The sequence below is a fragment of the Amblyomma mixtum genome, chromosome 2 (genome assembly GCF_055824585.1).
Source record: "Amblyomma mixtum isolate Tamu chromosome 2, ASM5582458v1, whole genome shotgun sequence".
Classification (NCBI taxonomy): domain Eukaryota; kingdom Metazoa; phylum Arthropoda; class Arachnida; order Ixodida; family Ixodidae; genus Amblyomma; species Amblyomma mixtum.
This window is the reverse complement of record NC_143013.1, coordinates 172,149,577-172,177,009: the sequence shown is the minus strand read 5'-3', so window position 1 is coordinate 172,177,009 and position 27,433 is coordinate 172,149,577. Positions and strand designations below refer to the sequence as shown.

The window sequence follows — 27,433 nt, the reverse complement described above, 5'->3', positions numbered from 1 at the left end:
AAATAAAATTTCTTACGTGAAATGGGCGCGCGAGCGGCGCCCCAAAGGACTAAGAATTCAGTTTCAAATCTCGCATTAAAAAAATGTTGAACTCATTATATCTGTTGCCACAGTTCTTCATAAGGATGCATTATAGGAGGTAAATATTATTTGGGCAGATTTTAAAATGTTTTTCTTAAAGGTGCACTGAAGAGGAATCTGAACTTGTCTTTTTGCCGCGGGAACTCGATCTACACGTTCCGAGCTTTCTTAGAAACTGCGATTTACTGCCCTGTGTGGCCGATTTCCCCAATTAAATCGAATTAACGTCCGACTCCCGCCTTTCTTTTTGAATTCTGCCTCGTACGATGGGCGGAGTCGACCAACGCGTGGAGCGTCTTTCACCCAGTCCCGCGGCGGCTTGCCGCTCTGCCATCGGCGGAGTAATACGTAGTGGTCAGTAGTAGCAAATAGTCCGCGCGTATTTTTATTTCTGTGGGCTTATTTTGCGGCTATATTACCTGTGAATGAAACTATTTATTCATGGAAACTTAAAAAACAAAATAAAGCTAAAGCAAAGCCTCCACGGGACTGGGTGAAAGGCGCTCCACGCGTTGGTCGACTCCGCCCACCGTACGAGGCAGAATTAAAAAAAAAAGGCGGGAGCCGGGCGTTAATTCGTTTTAATTGAGGAAATCGGCCACACAGGGCAATAAGTCACTGTTTCTAAGAATGCTAGGAACGTGTGGATCGAGTTCCCGCGGCAAAAAAACATGTTCGGAATCCTCTTCAGTGCACCTTTAAGACATACCTGCATAAACTATTTAGACGAAAAATAAAATTTCTTGCGTGAAATAGGCGACATTTGGGACTGAACATGACCGCGACTTAGCGCGGGCGCAGTGTCTTTCAGCTGCTTTAGTACTCCTTACTGTAAAATTTATTGAGAAATAAATTAAACGAAATCGTATAATCCCAGATTCATGAAATATGTTATTTTTAATTGTCCTCTATAGGAATTGCGTTCGATTGTGGACGGGGTGCAATAACTTTCCAAGCAGTCATTTCTAACAGTTAGATTACATGAAAGCATTCGTGCCACTAGCATTTAGAGAAACAACGCCGTTTGATGATGAATGCAGAGGAGGAAAAATTGGCCAGTTAAAAAAACAAAAAAAAAACAAACACTGGAATGAATGAGACCGCCGCGTGCAACATAACAGTGTTGAAGGGATGCCGTAAGAAGTTGATCCGCAAGGTGCCACCTTTTGCGGCACAACCGAACGATGTTCCTGCAGCCGATATGCCTGGCGGCCGAGGCTGAAGACCTCTTCTCCTAGACGCGATCGGATGTCCTCCGGCCGCGGTGCGACAGACTGCCTCCCCGGACGCCTGCGTGCGGACCCGGAGGTGGCTACCGCGCCGTATTCGGCGGAAATAAATGTTCTTCCTCCTCCTCCTGCAGCTGAGTGCACTCATTGCGCGTTGTCGTTACTACGGCCGTCAAATATTTCTTTGCGCACACACACACTGACTCTCAGCCGGCGCAGCGGCAAGTTCCGCTTTCACGCACGCAAGCAATCCAGAAGGCGGCGCCCTCGTCATTCACCATCATCATCAATAAACGCGCGTGTCGTTTGTTTCTTTTTGTTTTAAGCGCGCGGCGCGCGGTCGCCATGACACAGAGTCGGTCTGTTTTTTCTCCGCGAGGCCGGGCCGCTGGCGGGTGGTGATTTATTTTTCCTCGTTCTCCTAGGATGCGGCTGGCCGGCACAGGGCCGAGTACGCGCCGGTGAGCCCGCATTTGGCGAGTGCCTGCCCCGTTCGGCCTCGGCCGTGCTGCGTCGCGGCGGACCGTCGCTTTAGGAGCAGTTTCTCGGGGGATTACCAACGCCAGAGGAGCGCTTCGAGATGAGTGCGGTGAAGAATTCCAACGTGCCCAACCCGCCGGGCTCCAAGAAGCGTACCGGCGGCTTTCTGCGCCAGGCCAAGTCCCGCAAGGACCACCCGGCCGATTTGGAGCCCATCACCGAGGAGGAGCTGGCCAAGAAAGAGTTCATCTCCCCGGAGGACGTTCTCAGACTACAGAAGATCACCGAGGGTAAGGCGCCGCGTTTTGCGTCTGCAGGAGGAGCGCATCGGTGTTGACGGCGTTTCGCAACGCTCCGTTATGCACGGTGTCTGCGGCTACCTGCTGCCGCGCTCGTGATCAGCTGTTTCGCGCTTCGCGATCTGCTGCTAGCCGCCGTCTGCGGCGACGCGCGCGTGACGTGTGCGTATGTCTGATCGCGTAGTACAGTTTCTGTTGGTACCGCGTTGCTGCCGGCTTGCGCGTTTTATCGGGATTATTGATCTGCCATCGGCTTTTCTTTTTTCCTCTGGCGGTCGCACGCTCGCGCGAAGGTCGCCGTTCCCTAGCCCGGTGTGCTCCGCTTCGTGGAACGCGTATTGCAGTCGCCGAGCTTACGTATTCCGTCTGCGACGATCTGTCTCGCCCGCGCCTCCGTGCTCCTGAGGTCTGGATTTGGTGCGCGCTTCGTGCGTCCTTGGAGCGTACGGCAGTGCTGTTTTCCTGCGGTGAATATTTAATTGACCTCGTCACTCGCAGGAATAATTAATTTGAACAGCTGTTTTTCGGCGCGCCGCTCTCATTGTCTAGACGTGGGAATTGGGCTTGTATCGATGCGTTCGTCTGGAAATGGTTTCTTCGTGCTCTATCCGGTTAACTCCCGAATGCGCTTTCGTCACGGGCGCGCTTAGCGAGCGTTACATATATCCCAGCTGCAAAACACCGCGTGCAATACCCACCGCTTTCGCCACCGTTGCGTAATAATGCCTCGTGCACGCGGGCATTGTGGGGATGCGCGCTCGGCCACCGAAGCCAGCGTTGCGGCCTTGCGCTGTCGACAGCAGCGAGTGAAGCCGGCTCGGGTTTCACAATGCTAGCAATGATGCTAGCGCGGCTCGTCTGCGTGCGCGCAAATTTTCACGACCGTCTATGGTCCGAGCAGGAGGAGAGGGGCGGTTTTGACGGCGGCGGCCGCGCACGTCAGAGGTCATTTCCTTCGAAGGATATTTACCCAGCCCTGCAGCGGAAGGCAGATTACGGGCTCAGCCCGGCTGACTGTGCGGGTTGCCGCGCGGAAGTCCGCAATTCCTTTCCATTCTGCTCTCGCGCAGAACTGCCGCGCCAGGAGCGTTGGGCGCGCCAGTCACGTATATGCAGACTTCTGCCAAGGAGCTGTGTAGTATATACGTGCGCAGGAAACGGATATGCCGGCTGATTCACGATCTGCTGCTCCTGTAGTTTCGCACACTAATAAACCGAACAAATCGCGCGCGCCGACGTCGCTTCGGCTCACCGATTCCGTTACCTAGCTCGCACGTGCCAGCGGCAAGCCATCGGCGCTATGGACGTGTTTGCTGTGTCGTATCGAACAGCTGGAATGGAGGCAGCTGTCCTCCGAGAGTTTAGACACTGCGGAGATTTCGCGCTTTACTTTGAACGCATATCTCACGGCGCGCGCAATAATTAATCCGCCTTAGTTTCACTCGCGGAAACCCAGATAACCACTTATGTCCTTTGAACATCCTAAGAATGCCTAGTGCTTGATATTGTGTACTTCTTATAGACATCCCAATTAGTGCACGGAATGCGCCGGAGATGTTCCATAGATCATCAGAAATGCATCGGTACCTCTAGCATAGGATGTGCATTAGATCAAATGGTTGGATATTTGTCGCATCCAGGGGATATCCATGTTCTTCAAATGGATATCCTAATTTGTCCATGGAACACCAAAAGTGCTAGACCTCGCAGTTGGATATTTGTCGCATCCACTGGATGGCCACAAAAGCTACATAGCCAGCATTGCAGAGCAGCAATCGAGAGCTGCTGAAGCATAATACAGCCCTCTTACAGCAATACAGCAGGTGCTTAATTGCAATCAGTAGTGTGTGCACTAAAGAAAGGAAGGAAGAATTAATGACCTTTGTAATAGAACTGCACCATTTTAAAAACAATGACAAGTTACTTAGCATCAGTGCGTTTTATTTAGAATATCTGCATCAGAAAAGTCATAACAAATAAATCTAGCACAGGGTAGTAAAAATGTCATAAAGAAGATGAGAATATGCTGTGACTTTTTCATCTTCAGATGTTCACAAGCACTCTTTCTACAATTCTTGACAGACTTGTCGTATAGCTCTTGTCACTTACAATGCTAAGCAACTATCTTGATTCAGACACTGTTAGGGATCGTTAAGCCTCTGCCGATCCAAGAAGGAGTTAGTGCCGACTGCTGGTTCCTTTCACCATAATTACCTAAGTAGGAGGGGAGGCAGTTTGCAGAAAGGCTTTCATGGAATCACCGAGGACGGCGGGTGTCGTCCCTTCATCGAGGGATGCGTGTCGAACACGTGTCTGCGGACACTGGGGCACCCGCCGCACCAGGCGAAGAATAGCTTTTTGTGCATGTTAGCCCTACAACTCCCCACGACCCGACACCAGGCTTTCATGGAATCGCGGTGACGCACGTGTCATACGCATTATCAATGTTTTGCATTATCGCCAAAAAGCTCTGAGTAATTGCCGATGGAAGAAAACTTTAATAAATTCATTCCATGGCGCACATCCTAGGATTCATGCAGGCTTTTCTTATATGTTCGAATGTGGCACTAAAGCCGCCGAAGATATAAGGCGCGTCCAATGTCCGCGTTTGGTGGACATTAACATACTTTGCACATCTATTGTTCACGCTTGGTGGACATGCACGAGATCATATAGTAAGCATCTAGTGTCCATGCTTCGTGGATGCGTGCTCTAGATTTAAAAAAAATCATATTATTGACGTCCTATAGACGTCTAGCGCGTCCAAACGTGCCGGTGATCCTTATGATGCACATCTAATGGACGCCCCTTTTAGGACATCACGTTTGGATCTTTCCGGTACGTCGAATAGTTATTTGTGGCTCACTGATAACCGCCCCTCTCAATCTGTTACGAGTTCATATTGGAGCATACCGGGTGTTTCACCTAAGACGCTGTGCAATTTATAAATTTTTTTTTGGTTAAAAAGCGCTTTTTTCGACTAGTATAGGCTGGTTATAGCTAATATAAACTTATTATCACCGTTAGTCGCAGTTATGAAGAAGCGTGTAGCATGCTGTAAATAATATCCATATCAGTTTTTACAATTTCTTAGAATTTCGAAAACGCAGTTACCTTCGGCGCTGTCGCCCAACATATTTTGCCTTCATCTCGCCAAATGCATGCTCTTTCGAAAAGCTTGCACTGCAGGCAAAGCAAATTTCCGGAGCCCTTTGATCACTACGGCTACCATACTACGGCGTCCCTCACAGCCTGGGTCACATTGGAACGTTAAACCCCATATAAACCATTTTTATCAACGATTTTACACCCTTGGTTTTTCTTCCACGACGTGCATATTAACACCTATTTGCACCTTTTGGGGCTTCAGTACTCTCGTCTTTGGTGTCGATGAAAATCGCTTCAGTGTATCAGTATGAGGTCCCACGTTTGCCCTAACTCTATGGTTTGGTCTGCCAAGCAAGCATCGTCGCCGCGTATGGTCTGAACGAATGCTGGGGGCTCTGGCTTGAACAGTTCAACGAGCGGGGCGACTGCGAGACGGAATAAGCTGGCCGTGATAATATCATTCGTTATCTCGCATATTAAAAATTATGAGCAAATGTCCTGCCCAATATCGCGGGCAAACAGTTTGCTATTATATTACGGCTCACTATCGAGACGTGCAGTCCGCCCTCGTTGGCACCACAGCGCACCTATCCGCTCCAACTTCGTGCCAGGAGTGTATTTTTTCGCAGCTTCCGTGCTGCGCAAACCTTCGCTTCTGTCTGCATATTACGGTAACTGTGCGCGCCTCTCTTGCACATCTGCGGCACTAATTCGCGGACTTCCGTTCTGGGAGAACGCATCAACGCGTTCCCGGAAAGGTGGATCGCCGTGATCAGTCACCCTGTGCGCGCCCGTGGCTCGCGCTGCTCGTGATCATGCGACGCGCGAAACAGGCGCGCAGACGACTGCTTCATGATCATGCGACGCGCGAAACAGAGGCGCGCAGACGACTGCTTCATGATCATGCGACGCGCGAAACAGAGGCGCGCAGACGATTGCTTCATGATCATGCGACGCGCGAAACAGAGGCGCGCAGACGATTGCTTCACGATCATGCGACGCGCGAAACAGAGGCGCGCAGACGATTGCTTCACGATCATGCGACGCGCGAAACAGAGGCGCGCAGACGACTGCTTCATGATCATGCGACGCGCGAAACAGAGGCGCGCAGACAATTGCTTCATGATCATGCGCGACGCGCGAAACAGGCGCGCAGACGACTGCTTCATGATCATGCGACGCGCGATAACAGAGGCGCGCAGACGGACGGAACTTGAGAGCACGATGTCATCGTCATGTGGGCGCGCGTATCGCTGTGTGTGGCGTCTTCAGTGCGCACTGCACGGTTGCAGTGCTCCGCGCCGGTCCGTTTAATATATGAAGCGCGGTGCATGAATCATTCGCCAGCTGAATACTGCAGCCAGCCTCGCTGTCTGTCCGCGACCGCTTGGGCGCGCCGGCCATAAATTAACCGCAAATACGCGCGGGCGCGCTTTATTTTTGTCGCCGGCGGCAACTCTCTCGCGGGAGTCTGCTATACCGCGCGCCTGGTTCCACTGGCGTGGAAACAATGGCGTCGGAGAGAGTGCGCCGCAGCTAGCCAGCCAGGCGAAGATAAGAAAGGCGCCTGCCGCTGCTCTCACTAACCTCGAGCGCCCCCCGTTCTTCCCTCCCCCGATTCGCGTCCATCTGGGTCACGGCCTACATATATCCGAGGGCGCTGCTCGAGAATTTCTTTGCCATCGCGCGCGCGCGGTGCTGCCCGGGGACGAAACAACAGAAAGAATAAGGAGGGCCTGTCGAGAAGGTGTCATTGATAGCTGCTGCCGCCTTCGCCGTCGTCATGGGCGAACGCGTTTTGGTGCCTGCGAAGGAGGTGCGCGCGGCCTGACCTTTCCGGCTTCGCGCGCGCACTTCCCGAGGCCGTGTTTTACTTCCTCGCATTCAGATGCGGTGCAGCGGAGGCGATAAGGAGGCACGAACGAGGTAAATGCCCCGCGGGCCGGGATTTCCGTGAGCAGTGTACTGAAGGCCTCGCTGCTGCTCTGTCGTTGGCGTTCGAAACGAGGCTGTCCTCTGCTCACTCTCGCTGTATGGGCTGCAGCAAATGGACCTTCTGCGCGGCTTTGTCTGGAGCAGTCTATCGCTTAGCAAACTGTCTCTTCTGGTAGCCGGCGGGCCATCGTTTAATAGAAAATAAAAAGACTCACAAAAATCGTAGGAAATCGGTGGCACCAGTGTGCTTCAGTGGCCACGAAAGTGTTTACAGAGTACATGCAAGAAGCAAGCATTTAAGTTCTTACCTGCTAACAGATAGTCTTCTATTTCAATTTGGAACATTTGAGATGTTCATTTAAAACTAAACCATGCGTTGAGAATTTAGCGAATGCACCATCTGCATTGTACTATTAACTCATCTCACCATACAGGCATAGTGGGAAGTTCTCTTCTTTGCAAGTTAATAGTAACTTCAGTATTTATTGTTTTTATGCTCTAAAATTTCCACAGATTAGTTATCACTGCACTCAGCAAGGCTTTACACATTGACAGAGCCAAGGACTGAACAAATGTTTTTTTTTTATGACACATGTTGAGCATGCAGTGTGGTAATGGCCTGCGCAGTGTTTGCTGAAGGTGAGCGGTGCTTTATTCTGTGAGGGCACTGCCAAGCGGGTGGAGCCCATCCAACAAGGTCCCCGGGCGCTATCGCTTTTCAGGTCGTTAGGGAGTGCTGGTAGTGTGTATAGCTGCTGGCGTATGCACTGAATTCATTAGTGGCTGTAGCAGGGCACTCAGCAGGCCACCAGCTGGGGTAGATGGTGCTAACGAAATGGCCATAATAAATTGTCGAGGTTACCACTGTGTCCCGGCTACGCTGTGTTTAGTGGGTGGGTGCTCTTTCCTCTTACTTGGCTGTGAACATTGTTGTAAAAGTTATAACGCGATAGCGTTAAGGGCACTGTGTCGCAGAAAAGCCGGTGACGGCGGCGGTGGCGTTGGCTGTGAGCAAAGAATCCCTGAAGCATTAATAAGTAAAACCGAGTAGGAAATTGGTCTAGTTGGGGAATCGAACCAGGGCCTCCGGAGTGCCAGACGAGCAGCATGCTAACCACTCCTCCACACCAGCTCAATGGTTTGGAATGAACTAAGGCATGTCCAGTGAATACAGTGATGTTTTAGAAAGGTGCTTTAGAGACATGTACTGTGTATATTAGTGGTGTATATTAGTAATTAAGAGCATGGAAATTACAGAAGTTGCAGTTAAGTGAATAGCAAAGTACGTTTCCACTACTTTTCGTCTCCGCTTGGCGTGCATATAGCTCTATCTGGTGGCGCCCACTAAAACCTCCTCCGCTCAGTGTACGCCACTGCCCAAACAGATAGCGCCTCCTAGTGTTCTTGGAGCATATACAGGAACACTAGCGCCTCCCATTCGTCTCGTTCGGGCGCAGTAGGGCCGTAGGGCCGTGCGGGGACGCAGGAATCGCGCGGTAAGCGGCGAACAACGCAGTGCACATCCAAGGCGCGTTCACCATGAAGCTTGCGGCTTGCTGCCCGTTCGTTTGGCATAGAAACTATAGGTCTCTTCAATTTGGCTGCTCTAGCTGCACGAGTTCAGAGAGTGCAGCACTGTCGTATACTTTGCCAGTGCAGCGCGCGCCCTCTGCACTTACCTCTTCGTTTTGTACAAGTGCAGGCCTAGTTCTAGATGAGTTCTCGATTGCGCTGCACTAACTTCGGAGCCAGTGCCAGCGTTCACGATTCAGGGTGGCCTGCACATTTTGTGAACTTGCCTATTCGTTTTGACTGCGACAGTGTGGCGCTAGTGTTGTGAACTGCCCGAACTGGCCTTGCGCGCTCATTGCACGGTGGTGGAACTTTAGCAAAACTAGTGCAGCCAGTGCAGCCAAATCGAAGAGACCTTATGCTCGTGTTTGTGGCATCGGGTTTGTTGAGGTCCCCTAGAGACACCGAGCGGTTTGTCCAGTGGGCAAGGTGTCGCGCCGTACGGGTGATGGCGTTCCGCAAACTCCCTAGCAGGCTGTGACATGCTGTCGCGTTCCAATCTTAAATGCGAAGCTTAAGCGCCCTCCAACTTTTTTTTTTTTTACTTTGCTGAATAGAGTTTGCAGCAGGTATGTGCGGAGTTTTCAGCATATATTCGTACCACACTGGTAGTCTATCAGGGTTCAGATCGGCAATCTCTTGGTTGTCACACAGCCTCTGAGCTCACTTAGCTATGAGCACGGCATGGAAGCACTGCCCAGATGAACTATAACGGAGCTGCTACAGCGTGTGGGGGATGTTAGATGTATAAGGACTTGGCAGACATTAGCGAATGGTTGAGGATGGCTCATTAGTGAGTAAGAAAGGCATGTGTCATAGCTGCTTGTCATTATTTTGAGTGTTCAGATATTCTCATAACAGGGCAACAATACACATCCATTGATTTGGTCAGTGATGCTGGGAAAGATGAGGTCGGTGCAACAACAGTAACAGTGTAAGATGAAAGGTAACGCTGCAAGTTTAGCAACTTCACCCTGGTGGGAGCGGTTGTGACCCAATTCTTTGCACATAATTAATTTTCTACACAAGCAGCCCCTCACAAGCTCTGCATTACATTACTGTAATTTCAAGCTTTTCTTTTTGCTTTGTGCTGATCTGAGGAATGCTTTTTCGATTGCCCTTTTGCATAAAATATTTTGAAAGCCGAGTAGACGTGCATGGCTATGGGCTGTTTCTCATTATGTGAGTGTAGAATTTAAGAAGAAAGAGTTGGTTCCTGTGATGGGATTGAAACTGAAATTTTATTTTATTGTCGCCTTGTCTTGCTGAGCAGGCTAGAGTGTCTTTCACTTTGCGCCAGTTTGATTAGTTAAAAGTTGATAAACCTTAGATACTTGAAAATCTTGAGGAAGAAAATTATATTAAGTACTAAAATACTTCAGGTGGCACAATTTGTATAATCCGCAGCATGTGTTGTGTGTAGCTGTGGCAGCTAGCAGCTTGCAAATAGCACTGCTGGGCATAATATATGGGACGTTCATTGCACACACTTCTTCTGCAAACAATCTGGATTTTGTATGCTGTGTTCAGGACCTGTATATAGTGCTTTCAGAATAAACTGTTCAGAATAAAACCAACTTGAAAATTTTGCCATTCATACTTTGATTTTGAGAATGGCCCGCAGTTTGCTGGCTGAAAACTTTTCATTTTTCTGCAGTGAGTCTAGACACTATTAATTTTAGCATCAGTATAAGTAAAAATATACTTCTGCTTCCTTTAGATGGCTGCCAGCAATGTTGCTGAAACACTTGGTCTGTGTTGCTAGGGAAATTTTATTACTTGGATCATGCAGTGATATTATCTGGTGTAGAACGACCATTGTTGGGTCATGCAGTGATATTATCTGGCGTAGAACGACCATTGTGTCACCCTCGAAGCGGTTGTGCTCTGGGCGTGCATTTGTACCAGCTGTGAAAGCAGGGGTCATTGAACCAGCATGCAGCAGTTTGAGCCTTGTTACTTCAGCAGCAGCTGCAGGCAACACTTGTGGCTTGCAAACAATAGCCTTTGTAGCCTGACCTTAGAGACTAAAGTGTTGAAGCCTGGCAAGTGTAATAGATTAGTGGAGAGTGTCGGACATTTAGGGGGTGTCGTGGATATACTTTCTCCTGCTGTTGAATAAACTGTGCTCGCCAAAGGGCATGTCTGCTCAGCAACTTGTGCCTGTCGATACACGAGCTGGGTATGGCTGCTGGCTGACTAGCTTTTGCTGTTAGCAGATTTATGGATCGAATGACAAAACCTCTCCCATCCTTGCTACTTGTGTTGCTTTTTGAGCAAAATGTTGCAATGATTACTGACTGGACTTTTTTAACTTTGCTGGAATCAATTTTTGGTTCTTTTTTTTTTCTTCCTGAAAAAAAGTAGCTCTGCATATTTATTTCCCTATTTGTAGTTGTGAATGCGAAGAGATCTCAGTAGTCAGAACAGCAGTTGTTTTGCATCTGAGTTAAACATGAGCTACAGTTTATACATACATACATTTATACATTATATAGCACAAGATGAAATCAAAGGGAGGAGGTCTGGAGAATATACTAAAATTGAACATTTTTGTGGTTCGCTTTATTCTTGGTTATGATTTTTGCTGTTTTGCTTGCTGGTTAGATCACTGATTCTTCTGTGAATCACAGTTACATGCTTGGCAAGCATTTGTTTTTGTAAACAAGGGAAGGGGGATGAGGGGCTCGTTATAAATATGAGAGAAGCCAACAGCCACAGAAACCAAAGCACAGAGGGGATTTCTTAAATTTATTTATTATTTTGTGCTGTTGTTCGGTTTAGAATATTACTGAATATGTTATTGCTTAAAGCTAATCAGTTAGCTTTAAGCGATAACATATTCAGTAATATTCTAAACCAAACAACAGCACAAAATAATAAATTAATTAAAAAAATCCCCTTTGTCCTTTGGTTTCTTTGGCTGTTGGCTTCTTTCATATTTGTTTTTTGTGTGTGTTTCTCAAGGGTATAAGCTCTGATCTGATCACAGCCGTTGTTTTGCTGAGCTAGAAGTGTTGGCGTTCATTTGACTCCCTTGTTCACACTGGCATACATGTGACACTGTCTGTATATTTTTTTTTTCTCCAGGCTACCTGTGTTCTCCTGATGCGAATGTCTATGACATTGACTTCACACGCTTCAAGATCCGGGACATGGAGAGTGGCATGGTGCTGTTTGAAATTGCCAAGCCGCCACCCCCATCTACACCTGGTGAGGGATCAGCTGTTCACTCCGCTCGCTAGAGCGTGTGCGCTTTTTCATCGAGGACTTGAAGCTCTGAATTGGCATTGGCCTTGAGTAATGATTGTCTCTGAATGCTAGATTGGTCACACAAAGCTTAAAAGTGCAAAGATCTGGAATCAGCATTAAAATTTTTATCATTTGCCTTGGTAAAACTGGTTGGCAGGCTGTAGCATGTGAAGATTGATTAGTCTCCCATACTGGTGTCTTGTCCTGATTTAAGCTGTGAGCCCCGCCGCGGTGGCTTTGTGGTTATGGCGCTCGGCTGCTGACCCGAAAGTCGCAAGTTCGATCCTGGCCGCGGCGGCTGAATTTCGATGAAGGTGAAATTCTAGAGGCCCGTGTGCTGTGCGATGCCCGTGCACGTTGAAGAAGCCCAGGTGGTCGAAATTATCCGGAGCCCTCCACTACGGTGTCCCTCATAGCCTAAGTTGCTTTGGGACGTTAAACCCCACTAAACCAATGAACCGATTTAAGCTATGAGGTTAAGTACTGGAGGTGATAAGAGATGTGAAGTGCGGTTTCCTAGCTGTCTGGCATGTCCCTGACGTAGCAGAAAATGTGGCCTCACTTGCTCTCTGCCATTCGACTCAGTAGCTTGGGCTGTGAGAGGAGCTGCTATGTGTTGGTGCCTGATAGTCTTCATGCAGCACTTGTTTACCAGCGAACTCAGCTGATTAACCTGTACCAAGTGTTAACAATGAACTGTCATGAACAAAAAGTAAGAGACCCTCCCCCCATTTTCCATACTTTAACGCACTGCATGAGAGTGCCGCCTGATGAAGCACTGCTGATGTCGAGACCGGCACACTGGGTCAGTCACGACACCAGCAGTGCTTCCTCAAGTGGCGCTCTCATGCAGTGCGGCAAAGTATGGAAAATGGGGGGGAGGGTCTCTTACTTTTTGTTCACAATAGTGCATTGTTTTTGTGGTGCAATTGATGAGACAAGCCGCTGTGCTTTACTGTCAATGAGACAACTTATGCTGTGAAAGGCTGTTTTAAGTACATTTTGGTTTGCGGGGAGTCGAGTAAGTTTGCTGTGCTAGGACTGTGTGAGCTTGTTAGACTGATACAACTATGCAGTGAAAAGATGTGCGGTGCTACCAAAAAGAAACAGATTTCATCGCCAGCAGATCAGCAGGTAGCATGTCATGGAAGTATGCTTCAGAAAGGACATCTTTGCATCCATAAGGCCGTTTCACATATATACTATCAAAGTATAAGTTGGCACCGATTTTTAGCGCCATTTTAAGGATCCAGTGTCGCAGAAAAAGCAGCGTTGTCGGCATTGACCACAGCAAAAAATCCCCATCGAATCCGTGAACTCAACTGATTGGTGTGGTGGAGTCGGTATGCTGTGGCCGGCAGAACTAAGGCGCTCTGCGGAGCACCGCTGCACCAAAGCTGTTGCATCACAATCTCACCGGTGGCAATGCAGTGGAAGGCCAGACAGAGCCACTGCTCGCTGATTTCTGTGTTCACACCAAGCACACACAGTGACCTTGACTGAACGAATCAGTTTTTGAATGTAATTTCGTTATAGGTCGGCATCTTGCTCATGTTCTTAATCACATTACATAATTGTGATGCCCGCTGCATCTACAGTACTATTGGATCATACCGAATTTTTTGTAAACACTTAATATATGATGATTTTGGCTCCAAAACACGGCTGGGATATCTTTGGCTGCATTTCAAGCTTTTTGCAGTATGTTGGGAAGTATCTAATATAGTCGAACCCACTTATAATGAACCTGACGGTCACATGGATTGTGTTCATTTTATCCGAGGTTCGTAGTAAGTGGACTTCTCATTTTACAGCCTGAAATACGAAGCCCAATGAAATTGGCGTTTATTTCTTACAAACGATTGTTGCGAGTGTTGGCTTTTTCAAAGGAGACCATATTATGGTGCTTTCAAGCCTTCAAGAGCGGTCATACTTTATATTTCAACAGTTAAGGAGAGATGCTGCTCTAAAAATGAAAATTTTTATTATCATAGGTGCCGTAACGAAATTGGGTGTGTATATGTATCTTCTTCCTGTATTCAAAAGTATGATCAGTTTCACTGTATCGCAAACAACTGAAGCCTAATTAGGCAATTTCTTACAGGTCATTAAGGCACTTTCCATCAATCTTTTTGTTTGCGATTGAAATGGAGCTGTAGTCAAAGACTTACCATCTGGAGCGATGCTATTTATATTGTTGTTTATGTGCACCATCATATCAAAATGTTCAGTTATGCCGAAAAACCATAATTATGACAGATAATTAGGTGACATCATGGTTCACAAAATTTGATGTTTGACTCAGCCATAAAAAGAAAAATAGTGTAGCTCCATTGTTTTTGTTCTTTCTGAATTCAGTGGTATAAGCATAATTGAAATTGCGCCATAAAAGCATAATGACAACTTCCGTAAGACTAGTCATGTTGGCAAAAAAACTTGAAGCTGGGAAAATCGCATTTGAAGAGCATGCACCAGCCATTTGAAGGTCACTGTAGAGGTCTTAGAAAATGGTGGAATGTGGACGCTCCAAGAAGACTTTACAAAAGTGAGTGATACCAGGGTGTAGGGAAGAGCGCCAGCTTTCAAACAAGACCAAGAGGGCGGCCATCAGGGACACGGTCATGGGAAGCGATGGGCGCAAAGTTCTGCTGTATTTTGCTCTAAAATCACTATTTCCGCACTTCAAAAGCTTCAAATATATCAATTTTTTATTAACTGTAGGTAACAGCTAATAAAGCTTTTTATTAGCTGACTTTTCGATGATTCGTGACAGTGTATGACTTTTCGATTCCCGAAGTCATCTTTTCGAGATTACTTTTGACCATCTGTGCATCAGCAACACATTGCAACAAATCCACATGTGTCTAATCACTCGGACGTTCAACAATGTTCTCAGTCGTTCCTTTGCCCATAAAGGATGCTTTACGGAAGCAATTCCTGATGCAAATTCCTTCAACAGCCCATTGTGTATCTCTATTTGTAGGTTTTACTTTATGCCAGCAGTCACACCATTGCAATGAAAAGAAAAATTCTATCAGCATGAGCTGGGTGATAGGACACCTTGAGTGCATAAATGATGCCCACAACCACAGAATGGAACATGCTGTGCATTGGAAAGTTACCAAGCATGAGATGGAGCTCATATTTTTTTTCTCTGTGCCATGCTGAAACTTGATAAGCCACTCGGCGAGGAAATCATGCACGGTGCCCTTGTGCACGGGCGCCAGGAAACTCTTTCCTATCTCTGTGCTTAGCAGAAGTGCGCAAGTTTGTTGACTGTGGGGCCGAGTTCATGGCACTTCCTCGTTTGAACTAACAGTTTCGCCACCATGGTGGTTTTTATTGTATCTGAGACACAGTCCCATTACACTAATGCATATTTTGATGGTAGTATATCTCTCGTTTGTAAAAAGCGAATGTTTGTTATAACTGCAGCCGTTATAATTGGGCTCTACTGTATCGAGAACATTGCGAAATTTTCTGAAGTACAGGAAAATTAGCCTCCTCTGTGCTCACGTTTGGGCTCATGTGTATTGATTTCACTGTTGTGAGCGCTAATAAGTGCTTGAAAGTGCTGTACTGTCTGTGAAAATGTATGTGGGTTTGCTTGCATTTTTGACCGCCTCCTTGAAGCTAACTCATACTGACTCCTGCTTTTTTGAGAGCTTCTGAAGAAGAAGGAAACACGACTTGGCTATGCTCTCTAGGCAGCACAGGTTCCATGAAAAGCAGCTGAGAAAGAGCTTTTTACAGCGCTAAACCTCACCCCCACCCAAGGCTGTCGCACATGCAGTTTTGTTGTCCTGTAGATCGGACAAATTTTCCATTGCTGGGCCTTGGGAGGGTATGTACTACTATCAGCATGAAATGGAATGCGAACAAAACAGCTATTTATTTTATTTTCACATACTGCAGACCCTCATTTGGGTCCATGCAGGGAGGGCAGAAAGATACATTCACTCAATACAGCTGTATCGTAAAACACAGAGTAATAAAATTGTCTATTGTAGCACATATACAATCTTACAAAGTGCGTTGCCAAAATCAACAGCCGATATCACCTGTAGAGGCAGGGCATTCCATTCGTCGATAGGTCTCGGGAAAAAAAGAAAATTTAAAAGCGTTAGTATGCGCGAAGTATGCTGCTAAAGTGTGATTATGATGACGATGAGTTCTATGCGTTTCCGAAAACTGCACATAGGAGGCTGGAGAGATGCCTAGTTTTCCAAGAATTAGTTGGTGAAGGAAGGATAGGCGGGCTATCTTGCGTCTGACGTGGAGAGGTTTAATATAATTTGCTGCCATTAACGAAGATGAGGGATCAGTTCTATTGTACTTATTAAATATAAGACATACTGCGCGCCTCTGTATTTTTTCTAATTCTCTTATGTCTTTTTTTGCATGGGGGTCCCAAACGATGGCAGCATATTCGAGTTTTGGTCTTATAAGCGTATTGTAGGCTAATAGTTCGCAGTTGCTAGGTGCGTCCTTAAGTTTATGGCAAAAAAAAACCAAGTTTACTTAAAGCTGAGGATTTAATGTGGTCTATGTGGTCATTCTATTTCAGTTGTGAGTTTAGTACTATACCAAGATACTTATACCTTGGCACTTCTTTAACTGAAACACCATTAATGCGATAGTTGAAGGAAAATGGATTTTTTTTCCTTGTTATCCGCAAGAGTATTGATTTCCATGCCCCATTTTTTCACTCCAGGAAACGACACTAAGCAGAGCATTATCTAAATCTTCCTGGTCGGAAACGGAAGATACTACACCTGTTGTTTTTTTTCATTAGCTGCTGATAGCACACAGATGATTGTCACGGTGTGTGCTTACCATTGAGGCATTTTGTGAAACGCTATTCACTTCCTGCTGCAACTGTACAATCTATCTCGGGGCTAGGTGGTGTCGACATAGCATGTCACGCCGAAAGCTCCATTATGTGGAGGTCTGGCCACACAATACCAGTCAGCCGTGGGTTGCGTTTTCGCAGTGAATGCAAACTTTAAACACTAAAAACTCGAAAAAATTACCAAGCGCGAGCTCAAATTTTGTACAAAAAAAATGCACGCCCCACAAATGTACCAAATATGCGTGTGTTTTGTCAATTAGATTGGAAGCTGTTGAGCTTCTAATGTGCGTCATTTTCAGTATTGTTTTTTGAGTGCCAGTTCTAAAGAACTATCCACGAGAGCCAAAAACTGCTCTGAACATACTGAGATTAACTTTTTATTTAAATGCTGCAGAAGCAGCCCTCTTTATGGAGCAGTAGTTTTTCCCAAACATCGACCGCAATTGGGCTTGTTTGCTAGTACTGACAGTTATTATTGTTAACAAGGCACACCAATGAAACAATACATTTGTCTTTCTAGTGAGCTAAAACTTGTTTTTCTGTCATAAATGGGAGGAATACAGCATTTGCACAGAAATTGTGAAAAATGGCGAGTAGCCACGCAAGTATGGGACCCCTGTATTAAAATCACTGTTTCACTACCTGTTCTTGGCAGACGTTGGGAGGATGCCCCTTGGTGTGAAGGGTGGGTTTAATGGTGTGTGGCTAACCCTTGCCGCCTCTGCCTTCGTTGTCAGTGTGAGATGTTTAACATCTATGCGACATGTGAACATTGCATACTTGAATTAGAGAATTGGTGGTAGATAATTGAGAGTAGTAGTAGAGAAGAGTTGAAGAGTAGTAGTAGTAGTAGAGAGTAGTAGAGAATAGGTAGCGCTTGTGTCTCGTCCTCATTCTTCTTTTGTGGTGTGCATGGTGTGGTGCCATTTTTTCTCTAATTCAAGTATGCACCAACTAGCCCAAAAAGAGGTGTTAAAGGGACACTGAGGAGAGCACTATTAATATTTTTTTATAGCAAAATCCGACAGTTCGGCATTTCATGGCTTTGTTGCCACTTGACCGGCAGCGAAAGATGCATTTATTTCCGAGAAATTTGAATTCGAAGTTGAAAAAGTTTTTCCCGCCGCTCTGATTCAAACTTGGGATTCTCCTATGACGACACAGGACTAAGTGACGAGAAACATGACGTGACATGACGTAACGCAGACTCAGTGATTTCTGGCAGCCAGCATAGCGGCCCAGCAGCAGCCGAAAAGAAAGCTACCGCCGGCCGCACGTTGAAGGCATCTCTCGGCTATTGCGGCCGTCGCTACAGTCGCTTCGCTTACGTTTGCACTGGCGTTTTGCCAGCGTTACGATGGATATCATTCTCGAAGTCGCCAACGAAGTTCTCGCAAATAGGCAGCTTTAGCATACCGTGTACCATGGCCGTGTACCTTGTTACCGCTAGCGGAATACCGGGAGCCAGCCTACTGCGGATGAGCAGGCGCTGATTGGTCCCGATGCTTCAGGCGCGCGCGTAGCTGCCGGGCACGTGGCGCCATCTGGCGACGTCAAGGAGATTTGCGCATGCATTGGCTGCGCCTCAGTGATTTGTGGCTTCTCGGTTCCTGGTGTTGCTAGAACCATTCGTTCTAGCAACACTGTTTTGTCCTATGACGTGATCATGCTTGTACTTGCGAGTTTGGCCTGTGCCGGCGATACCTGTATTTTGGTTCTTGCTTGGTTGTTGCGATTGTGGTAGTTTGTTCCGCTTCTTGTGTCCACTGTCCTTTCAGTTACACTTTGCGCAGCGTGTGGTGGGTGTTTCGGTGATCAGGGGTGGTCTTTGTGCAGATGGTGATGACACCGGGGAGGAGCAGCCTCTGGAGAGTGAGTGCCAGGACCCCAATGCCGGCCGCTTTGTGCGGTACCAGTTCACCCCACAGTTCCTGAAGCTGAAGACAGTGGGGGCCACGTGAGTCCATTTTGGAGCTGCTGCGACAAACGCGGAGATGCACTGGCAGTTTTGCATATTTTAATTTCCCACCCTTGCCCTCAGTCAGGCAGTAAGATTTGTTGAGAATGCATCTTGTTTCACCCGTAATTTTTACATGAAAATTTCTACTCTGCATTTAATTTTGCTCATCCACTGACATTGAACCTCATTTGAGAGCATGCAGTGGTTGGTTAGTGGCTTTGACTATAATAGCAGGCCACTTAGCCGCCACTACAGCATCTGCCGTGGCACTCTGGCAGACACCAGAGTTGCTGCGTAGGATATGAATTCAATGGACAAGTACCACATATGGTCTAGTTGGATGCCAACACAACATAGACCTGTCGTTTCTGGTTCTTCCTGTCTTGCAGAGTGGAGTTCACAGTTGGTAGCAAGCCAGTGAGCAAGTTCCGCATGATCGAGCGACACTTCTTCCGGGACAAGCTGCTCAAGACGTTTGACTTTGAGTTCGGCTTCTGCATCCCCAACAGCAAGAACACGTGCGAGCACATCTACGAGTTTCCCTCCCTCTCCCAGGAGCTGTGTGAGTGCAGGCTTCCCCCATTCGCCCACTGCGTTCAGATTTCTGGCTTTGTGAGAAATGTGCGTCCGTCCGTGTCACACATGCATGCATTTGTCGTTGTCGGTATTCCATTTGTGCATTTTTTAGGTCAGTGCAGTAATGAACCATCTGGCCGGAGAAGTCTTGGCTGAGGTACATTTGCTTATCCCTTCATGCTTATATACAACTCTGTGCCATTACATGTGCTGCCTGATTCCCTCAAAGTTTTCAGCTGAAACAGTGCATGCTTGTGTTGGACCAGAAAAAAATTTGTGCAGCACTGTGGGATGCTGAGGGGATGTAGAGCTGCTCGTACTGCTGTGCTTGATCAGTTTTGACAGCCTTGGGGCAGCGACTTAGTGAGACACCACTGAGCTTGGTTCAGTGTAAATGATGTAAAACCAATGTAAAAACCTGCTGCAGTTTGGGCGTTTGGGTGGCTCGCTGCTACCTGTAGAAACAGCAGCAGATGGGGACATGCCAGTCGTGTGTGGGTGACACGAATGCCCATTGCATGAATTTACTGCACTGATTTCGTCCTTCAGTCACTGACAAGAGATTGCGCTGTGAGCTGAACTTTGTGAAGACTACCGTTTTTCTAGAGAATAGGCACAGGTGATGAGGAGTTATGATTAATTCTGACCAAACCAGGCAAGAAACCCACCAGAATGCCACGCGAGAGAAGACCGTTTGCCGTACTCCTAAAACACATGTGGTGTGCATATTCTTGTGCACCACTGCATATTCATACCTCCAATGGCTACACAGGGATTTGGCATGATAATTTCACTTCCTATTTTTCAGTACCACAATCAGCCGAGCCGCATTTTAGTCAGCAGCCTTCAATCTCTGTGATCCATTCATTTTCAGTAGATCATGCTTGAGAAGGTTCTTGGTGGTTGATATACCTACCTACGTCATGTCTGGTAAATTGCCTAACTGCGTGATACACCGGCAGGTGCATGTGTTGTCTGTTCTGGAGCTTTTTACACACTTATAACAACAGAACTGGTTCTTTAAGGAGCATAGAATACACAGTTAAATTTATGACGCACCGAACATATCAAGAGATTTTCTAGCCAAAGTAAAATTTCAATGCAGTTGGCCTTTAAGGCCTCTTTACTTTGTTGACGTGCTCCTAACAACAAAAAGGTTCGTCTGCCTTGTTGGTTTCTTTGTTGCTATAGTGGGATACAACTTTAAAAAAACAGCCGTTGCTAACACTGGGCCAAAGTCCGTGTTGTACTGTATTACTCCGCTGGCCAATCAGTAGTAAATGAAATCAGATTTTTAATGTTTGACTATATTAAACAAACCAGGTATCAAAATCCTAGAGCTTATAATTTCCTTCTTGTCATTAGCTTCTTGTTTAAGTAACAAGACAAGTTTTAATAACGGACTACTTTTTTGCCGTGGAGGAATTCTGTGCGGCAGTCCTGAGTGTGGGCGGAGCTTCGCTGCAGACTAAGTTGTAGCCAACTGTATGAGGTTTTTCCGTAATCATGTTATGAGCTGAATGAATGCTACTGTTTTCTTGCTCGGTGTGTAGGTATTCTCATCCGCCATCCACCTGTACTATTTTTTTTTTGAGAAATCAGTGTACCAATAAGTAGCAGAACTGGTGATTGCATACAAAATGGCCAGTTCCAGTTGACAGCCTGCTCTCGCGTCACATCGTCATCGTTGCATCTTGCAATGCAGGTGACGAGATGATTGCCAACCCGTTTGAGACTCGGTCGGACAGCTTCTACTTTGTGGACGACAAGCTGATCATGCACAACAAGGCGGACTATGCCTACAACGGGGGCCTCCAGCACCAGTAGGGCCAATGCCGCCGGCGCCCCCTCCCCTGTGGACTCTTCGCCGAGAGGCCTGGGTAGCTCGCAGGCTCTGCTGTGCGGGAGGGCGCACCCGGGCAACGACACCGGTTTCTCGCCACAGGCTCCCCCTTCCTTTACCCCCTCCTAGGGCACTGCACACTCTGCGCCTGCCGTTAGGTCACCGTCAGCTGCACACACAGAGCCCGTACACTGCTTGGAACAGCCTTTTTCCTTTTTTCCTTGACCCCAGTGTTGGTCGCCAGAAGCACATTTGCATGTGGCACGTGTCACTGAGATGAAAGAAAAAAAAGGGAACGTTCTTCTTATTGGGACAGCTTCGCAAGTGTGGGCCAAGTGTACTGTTTTTCCAATGGCTGTAGCCTGCTTGGAGGCAGTGATTGATCAGTAAAAGCAGCTGGCCTACATTTTGAGTCCTTGCTTCACTGTTACTGGTCATTTATTCAGAGCAGTACTTCTTTTTTTGTCACAACAATGTGAAGTCTACCGGAGAAAGGACCACTGAAATGAAGCAATAGCCCTCCTCTAGGGTAGTGTGAGGGCAGAGAATGAAGAATGTGTCGCACTCTTCTGAATCAGCCAGTGCAGCTTTGCGCTCTTCGTTTGGTAGGTTTCGTGCTGCTGCAGTGTGACTTCTGCGACGTACTGAATACGCGGCAAGGGTGCTGAGCTGCTGTGTGTGGTGGTTGAGCAGGGCTGCAGTCTTCACATACTATAAGTCGTCTCTTTCTGTTTGTGCTAAGGTGAGCTACGTAGAGTAGCCATCGCTAGTCGTGATCTGAGCAGGCAAAGTATACATGCCAATTGGCTGACCGGCGGTTTTGTTTTGTTTTTAAGTGTACCTCTGAATTGGGCCTCATTACCCCTGAGCCAAAAGCTCACTGCCCGAGTTCAGTAAGTATTAAAGCTATGTAGCGTGCACAAAGTATTTTGCAAGGCTGAAAGTGCCTCATGGCTTGTGTCACTCAGCGGCCATTGTTACGAATTTATTATACTGGCAAGATAGAAGGTTGGCCACAGGTTGCATTGTATGATTTACATTAGCTGCATAGCAGTTTAAAACTGCTTTCAAGTGGAGCTATGGAGCATGCTATAAAGTTTTTGAAGTTCTACTTCACTGAACAAAAAGCTTCATGGTTGCTGGAGTTGCCCAGCAAGATCTGACTGTGCTTCAAATTACTCTGTGAAGTAGTCGTCGCACGGCTGTCGAAATCAAACACAAGCCTGGTATACCTCATTTGAAGTTGTAAAGTTGTTTGATTCCTGTTACCTAGTTCTGAATGCCATTTTAAAAAACTGGGCACATCAAGTGCTAGTGTTCATTAGTGCAAGTAAGGCATTTATAGGTTAACCTGCATCCATTGTGATGAGTGTGTAACAGACAGCATTAGTTGAATTTCGAAATTAAGATTCAGCAGCGTTGAACTCGTGCAAGCTTGCAAAAGGCTTCCTGATAACCGGAGAACTGGCAACTTGTACTTTTGTGTGGGGAATAACTTCACAGTGCATTGAAGGGAAGCTGCACAAGCAGATTGGTGCCTTCTGGAGTGTTCACTCATCTCGTGACCTTTGAAGCCCGAGGTGCAACAGTTGTCGGTGTACCATGTTTGAAGGCTTGTGACATACTTGCGTGACAAGGGCACAACAAGAACTGTGTTGTACAAATTTTTTTTGCGTGCGTGCTCTATTTTGCTCTTTGTCCCTCATGAAGTGGGTTTGTTTTGAGCTTGTCGGTGTTTTAAGTATAGCAACTCTTGTTTTTACAATGCACAAAGTAAAACACAGGAGGGCCCAGCAGCGAGTTGTTCTGAGCCTGCTTGCAAGGGGAACCTCTGGGAAGTCTTTGCACGTTATTTCTGCAAAAGTGAGGCACTTGTGCAGGGGCATGGCGAAAGTATACCGTGCATGGGTAATTCCCAGCACTGCTAAAGCAATCTCCAACAAAAGAAAAAAAATTGCTCCCTGCAGCTGCTTTCTGCAGCTATTGCTTCGATAGTTCGTACTTCTTGCAGTGCTGTACGAAGCTGATGGCAGTGTAGTGCAGAGAAATGCCATTCATGTGCTCTCGGCCTCTGCGGCGTTGTGCGATTGAAGTTAGTGAGGATGGGACATTCGTTTTCACTGGACTGTTGCCATTGGAACACGCCGCTATAGATAAATGTTGTGCTGCAGTTGAGGTGAGGTGCACACCGCCTGCATAGGCACACAGTGTCACCAACAGAGGGCACTACATGCAAGCATGCAAGTACAAGGAAAGCAGGTGTGACTAGGCAATACGCATATCCTGTATTACATGTGCAAGGGATGCCTTGATGCAGCAAATTGGGGTGCTTAAAAGGAGAGCGAGTACACTAGAAAGCAATCGATGTTTGGCTCCTGCAGGTTTCAGTCCATAGCTGCATTCCGCTATCGGCTGTATTTGGCCGATTTAGTTGTGTGTTGTTGCTGGCAGAACACTGCACAATAGACTGAATTTGGTGACATGCACGTGCAAGCAGGCTGACAAGAGTGAATTGTTCAAGAGACTGGTGCAAGAAAGGATCACACAGTTTGCACATCGTGCACAGTACCATGTACAGTGCCGTTTCACCTTTGTGTTCACTTTTTTGATGCTGGTTTTGCTTTCCCATTTTTGCACATTTCGGGAGCTGCACCAAGTTTGGCAGTAGCTCTGTGATAAGCTAGTCGCCATAACTTGCAAATGGGAAACACTGCACTGCAAATTTTTGTTGTTGAATTTGTCTGGGTCCTCTCCACCTCTTCTTTTGCAAGTACAGCCACTATCTCTGCCTTGACCCATGGTCTAGCCTATGGCCCGTGTAAATTTGCACCGAGCCACTTTTGCACTGAACATCAGAACTATATAGCGCCCATTATTTCGTAGCATTGTTTTCATTCGCTTGCAAAGGTGTGATAACAAAAAGTGACGGTATACAACCTGCAGTGAAGCACTGTACCATCTAATGTCAGTTTTTCACATTGCGAGAGGATGTCTTAATGAGTGCATAAAATGTTTATAAAGAATAGCATCAAGGGTTTGCAGCTCTAAGCAAGCTCCTTATGAGCATGTTTAGAGCCCTATGGGATTCTATGGTGTGCACTTATGTTAGTGTGCAGTGCAGAGCTGAGTGGTTGCGTTTAAGTTTGAATGCTTGCCACAACGTGTAAGGCAATCTTCTTCCGGTTGTATTTTTTGTGGAAGTCTAGCATATATAACGTGAAGTTGGCTTTGCAATATGATTGCAGTTACAATCTTTCGGGGGCCTGAGCAGCATCATCTTAGGATGGTCTGCTGGTTAGTGTGACGTGGTAGCTCAACGGCACAGGTTGAGCCGAATCTCATTAGTCTCTAATAATGCTGGCCGTGGCGGTGGAAATCAAGCTGTGCTTCATTGCTCACTTTGTGTAGTTGCACACGCAGCTTTACATTTGTCCGGCATCGCAGTGTACAATGTGCGATCATTAGTGGCACGAACAAAAGCGCCTACGCAGCACAGTGGTCGTGCAAGTTTAGTATGGCTGTGGCAGTGTAGCAGTGCGCAGTGGAAGTCTGCGGGCTAGTGCACTGATCATTGCAAGTTTAAATGGGAAGGTGCTCTGTGTATGCTACTGTGTTATTGCTGTCTGTGTAACGGTTGAGATTGGCGAGCATGCCATATTTGCTTGCTCTTTGTGGTGCGCACTGCCTGCTTAGTTAGCTGCAGAAGAGCATTACTGCACTGTCTTCTGGGTACGGCACAACGTTTTCATTGCAAGGTTTATATATAAAAAAAAGGTTGCACAACTTTTGCCCCTAAGCCTAATGCTATACTGTTGTCACCTTACAAGAATGTGATGCACAGTATCAACTGTTGTGTATTTGATGCACTGATCCTGTCACCTCTTATCACACACCATTTTGTAGCCTGTTTTCAAGTACTCATTCTTTTTGTTTATTAGTAAAGGTGGTGTGTGTTTTGCTATATCCTGGAACCCCCAAGTTTCGTAGCATTCTCTTATTCACAGACAGTTGGTTTGAAGATGCAGGGCGTCCTTGTGATCATGTGGGCAGTAATGGGGCTCTGATGCCATCAGTCCTTGTGGGTTCCTTGTGTCTGGGATGTAATGTTAATGGCTGTGGACAAGCTCTATGGCACGAACTTTGCTTACAGTAGCAAAGGCTTGCAACTGCGTTGAATGCTTTTGTTCCCTTTGGCCGACCAGTTCTGGTATTAGAGCAGAACTGGCCCTGATAAGTGCCGGAGTTCGGCACTATGATTAGGGAAGGGACAGCGTCGCCTCTCTCTCTCCCCTAGGCGGAATTTCAGTGCTGGTAAGCACACCTTGCCATCCTAGCAACAGTTGCTCACTTGCATCCACCTCGCAATCTGCACTCGTATCTGACCCGTTCCGCAATAATGGGTCATCAGCCCAGGGCATCACTACCATGATTTCCGCACACTGGGTAGGCACAGGATAGGAATAGCACTTCAGCCACTGCAGGTGCCACTTCGGCCTTAAACCTTTGAGAAGTAGGATCTCTGCGCCTGTAGAGTTTGTTGCATCACTATAGGGCTTAGTTCTGTGCAGACCTATAGAGGCACCCATGAGATAGCTGTAATTTGCAGGGTACGTGAGAGATGCACGAAGCCACCTGCAGGATGCGTGTAGAGGAGAAGAGTTACGTGCACAACTCTCGAAACTTGAGAGGAGCATTACCGATGGTGCATCTCTAATATTCAGTCTTAAGTGGCGCTGACTGCACAGACACCTTGTATACATAGCAGAGTTTGCTGTGGCCATTTTACACTATGGTGTGCAAGCCTTGTGATGCACCTGGGAACAGAGGCTATGGAATGTGCTTATGCAGTATAAGGGGGAAATTGGCCAGGGAATGTAAATTTGTTTTTCTTGGGCTTTACTGTGCACCTGTGAAAAACAGGTATTTAAAGGAACAGGTCACAGTGCCAGTTTGTGTGTGTGCACATTTATTGCATCATTCACTGTGTTCCATAAAGTTTCCTCTCTGTAGCAATAGACAAGATCTGGCTACTGCCTTCAATGCTTAGTACTATTGTTTATTTTTTACAATGCACAATCTGTTAGTCATGTATAACACCCAAGTTTACAGCTTTATCAAGTGGATTGTCATTATTTTTTGCTGCGTTGCATGGCTGCACATCTCTTGATCACTTATTGATTGCTGTTGTATTGGGTTTTATTCATTGTTTGACACTGGTATTGCAAGGCAGGGCAGGCATAGCTCGGCGACATGACCGATTGTCTTCAGCCTTGCCCCTATCTTGGGTGCTGTGACACACCAATAGTTGTTGCACATTCTCATCTCTGTTTCTGACAGTGCCGACAGATGACCGCTTAGAAATGAACTCTTGGAGTGGCAAATGGATGGAACAACCCTTGTATTCTCTGCATCAAGGTGTATGGATCGCAGTTCTCCTTAAATGATGATTTTGGTATGGCAATGCTTGGCACACGTTTGGAGTGTCCTTAGAACACTTCACACTTGGTGCATGACCTGAAGACTGCTAACTAGTCCATTTCTTATGCTTCAGATTGTTGTAGTTTTTTTGGCTTATTTCTTCCAGTTTTCAATCTGTTTTGGTGGCTAGTCGTGTCAGTAAACTTGAAGGTCAGCTGAACTTGCTGCACGACAGAGGCGCATACGTGCGGGGCTGGTGGCAGGCACGTTTCGTTGCTCATAAACAGTCTCAGGTGGCACTGCTAGGCAGAGCACAGGCATGTCTGAGCAAGCTGTGAAGAGATCAGGACAGACGTGGTTTGACTGCAAACAACACTTTTATTTTTGGTGTGTCCTGTTATCATTAAGTGTTTGCTGCTGAGAATCCACAAAAGGAAGCGCAGATGTTTCTGGAGTTTTTACCTTTCTACACTGTGATTGCAACTGTGGAGATTCATTTGAGCAACGCCGATCTTTCTTGCAAGTGTGTTTACTCTCTACCATGTTATATTGCGAGAATAAATATTATATTATATACTGTACTATATACATCAAAGCAGCACTGTGAATAATAAAAGGCCTATATGCTTCACCTGACCTCGGAGTCTTCTTTACTGGAGCCGCAGATCACACACAGCTCTTCCCTCGCGATCGCGTGACCACCCTGTGCATGCAATGCATGGCTCCTTCATTGTCATTGTATGTTTAAGGCATGTGGTCATAAGACTCCGCCAAACACCCCTCTCAAGTCCTGTGCGTGTCTGTGTAGGGGTTGTAAGGAAAGGCACG

General features: G+C 46.8%; 1 protein-coding gene across 1 annotated transcript; it reads left to right on the top strand.

The window, feature by feature from the left end:
- Window positions 1–1,625: 1,625 nt before the first annotated feature.
- On the top strand, window positions 1,626–27,241 carry unc-119 (unc-119 lipid binding chaperone). Its single transcript, XM_089572745.1, has 5 exons — window positions 1,626–2,080; window positions 11,795–11,917; window positions 18,645–18,765; window positions 19,158–19,330; window positions 21,050–27,241. Exons 1-5 carry the CDS (start codon window positions 1,891–1,893, stop codon window positions 21,169–21,171), a joined length of 729 nt encoding a protein of 242 aa, XP_089428871.1. The 5' UTR covers window positions 1,626–1,890; the 3' UTR covers window positions 21,172–27,241.
- The last annotated feature ends 192 nt before the right edge of the window (window positions 27,242–27,433 follow it).